Genomic DNA, 2,365 nt, shown 5'->3' on the forward strand with positions numbered 1-2,365 from the left:
GACGTGTAGTCTAAAGAAGCGCGCGAACAAACATCTAGCTTTTACAGACGTGTAGTCTGAAGTGCGCGAGCAAACGTCTAGCTTCTACAGACGTGTAATCTGAAGAAGTGCACAAGCAGACGTGGTGCTTCTACAAATGTATAGTCTGAAGAAGTGCGCGAGTAGAAGTCCTGCTTCAGCAGCCATCTGAAGAACCATTCTCTTATCTACTCAATTCATCAGCTTAGCAATCAGTAGTGTTACTCTATAACTGCTTATCTTCCACGTATCAAATATTTCGCCAGCCCACGTCTTATATTTTCCCGTACACCACATTAAAACGAATATTCACTAGTACAATCTGGTACGCCACGATCCAACGAATATATTATTATTTACGATATCGTACACCTGGTGATTGTTATTTATTAATAATAATAGTACAAAAAACGGTTCATATGACCTATTTTATCCATATCTGTGGAGTCTCTTCCTATTGATGTTGCTAATTTTTTATTATTTTTTTTTCAATATCAATGAAAATCTGGTTGGTATTAACGGTTTTTTTACTAGTAAATCTCATCCAATTAATAATAAATATAAGTAAAAAAAATTGAATAAATATTTATATATTATAGCCCTTTTTGAAACTGATCAATTTAGATGCTTAGAGATGACCTAATTAAAATGGACGGACGGGTTAATGATATTATTTTTGCATTGGCAGCAAGTTGTGTATTAGTAGGTCTCAATCCAAGTAAAAGTATCTTCATTTCTTTTTCATCCTTCTAATAATTCAATTTTAGTAAGGCATTTCCTAAATATGCTAATGTTCTCTCTCTAATAATTGTATGATTTCATGATGAGATTTGGACATGATAAGGACCAGCGGCATATCCCCGGATTGCCACTAGCCAATATTTGCCCCAATTGTCAACAAAGAAGAAGAAGGTGCACAATGGATCGAATAATTCTCTTCTCACTGGGAGGGACTCTTTTCTTTACTCCTCCCCTATAAGAAGAGCAAATCGGCGCATATTAATTATACTTGCAAAGAAGCTTCTCTACTATCTAATCTTGAATAGAATGGCCCAAATTTGCAGGCTTGAATTGCAGTCGAGGATTCAATCATCCCCAGATAAGTTATTCGACCTCTATAAGAACAAAACACATCTGATGTCGAAGATCAGTCCCAGCAAGTTACAAGGCGTCAATGTTCTTCAAGGAGATGGAAAGAGCGTGGGCTCAGTCAGGTTGTGGACCTACAACCTCCTTGGTAGATCAGTTATTGCAAAGGACAGGATCGATGATGTGGACGAGAAGAACATGTCAATCACTTTTGAGATAATTGGAGGCGAGGTTACCAAGTTCTACAAAAGCTACAAGGCCAACCTTACTACTTACTCAGACAAGGGTGTCAATTTTGCGAAATGGACCCTAGTATATGAGAAGGCGGATGAAACTGTTCCAACTCCATATGCAAATATTGACTTCCTTATGAATTCTACCAAAGAATTCGATACAAACTACCTTGTCAAATAGCATCAATCTGATATGTGATATTTTAAAGAGGATTTCTTCCATCATGGCTTTAGCTGGTATGTTTAAAAAAACATTACCACTAAAGCGTATCTAATGTTCTAGTATTTGGTGTTCCTCCACTTCCATGCATGCCAGTTACGTTTAAGCTAGTATTTGAGTTTGTCTCAATCTTAATAAGGGGTTACATATTTGCTTGGTGTTACCAGTCAATGTACTTATGTACACCATAATGAATTGAGGGGATGTATAATTCTTTAAGGTAACTCCCAAGGTGTGGGTTTTTGGTCCCACAATATTATGAATTGAGGAAATGTCTCAATTTTTATGTTCAAATATTTGTCAAGCTTAAGAATGTGATTGAGTTTACTATTTTGTGTACATGAGTATTGATTTGTGCACTACGGTAAAATATGCCTTTTTTGTTGTTTTATTAATAAGTGAAAAATTCACCTTTGGTTAGACAATAAATAGAAGAACCTCCCTAGATAATGTAACTTCAATGGGTCAGATTGGTACATCAAAAAAATACTTTAAATGGTGAGCTTTTTTTAATCTAAAAGAGTGTAATATTCATAAGTATTGTTCAATAATACGACCTCATTGAAATATAAAACCACATATAACAAGCAACATACATATTTGTATTTCAATCCCCCATTTATAATATATTTTAATCCCCAACCTTCTATTTTTAATAATTTAGGTAAAGCTCATTGCACAAATTTAAAAAATAACTATTTGTTGGGTTTTGCAACAACAAAACTATGGATCTTCTTAGAAATCAAAACCTGTAGCAAATCAGATTCCAAATCGTCTATGACGATAAATATATTACCAAGAACTG

At 34.8% G+C, this 2,365-nt stretch overlaps 1 protein-coding gene across 1 annotated transcript; it reads left to right on the plus strand.

Annotated features, from left to right (window-relative positions):
- Positions 1-1,015: 1,015 nt before the first annotated feature.
- LOC124915124 (MLP-like protein 28) lies at positions 1,016-1,898 on the plus strand. The gene has a single exon (XM_047455786.1). It carries the CDS (start codon positions 1,066-1,068, stop codon positions 1,519-1,521), a length of 456 nt encoding a protein of 151 aa, XP_047311742.1. The 5' UTR covers positions 1,016-1,065; the 3' UTR covers positions 1,522-1,898.
- Positions 1,899-2,365: the final 467 nt, after the last annotated feature.

The sequence above is a fragment of the Impatiens glandulifera genome, chromosome 9 (genome assembly GCF_907164915.1).
Source record: "Impatiens glandulifera chromosome 9, dImpGla2.1, whole genome shotgun sequence".
Lineage (NCBI taxonomy): Eukaryota > Viridiplantae > Streptophyta > Magnoliopsida > Ericales > Balsaminaceae > Impatiens > Impatiens glandulifera.

What these genes read in the sequence shown, in the direction of transcription:
- LOC124915124 (XM_047455786.1), top strand. Translation starts at nt 1,066, where the DNA reads ATGGCCCAAATTTGCAGGCTTGAATTGCAGTCGAGGATTCAATCATCC.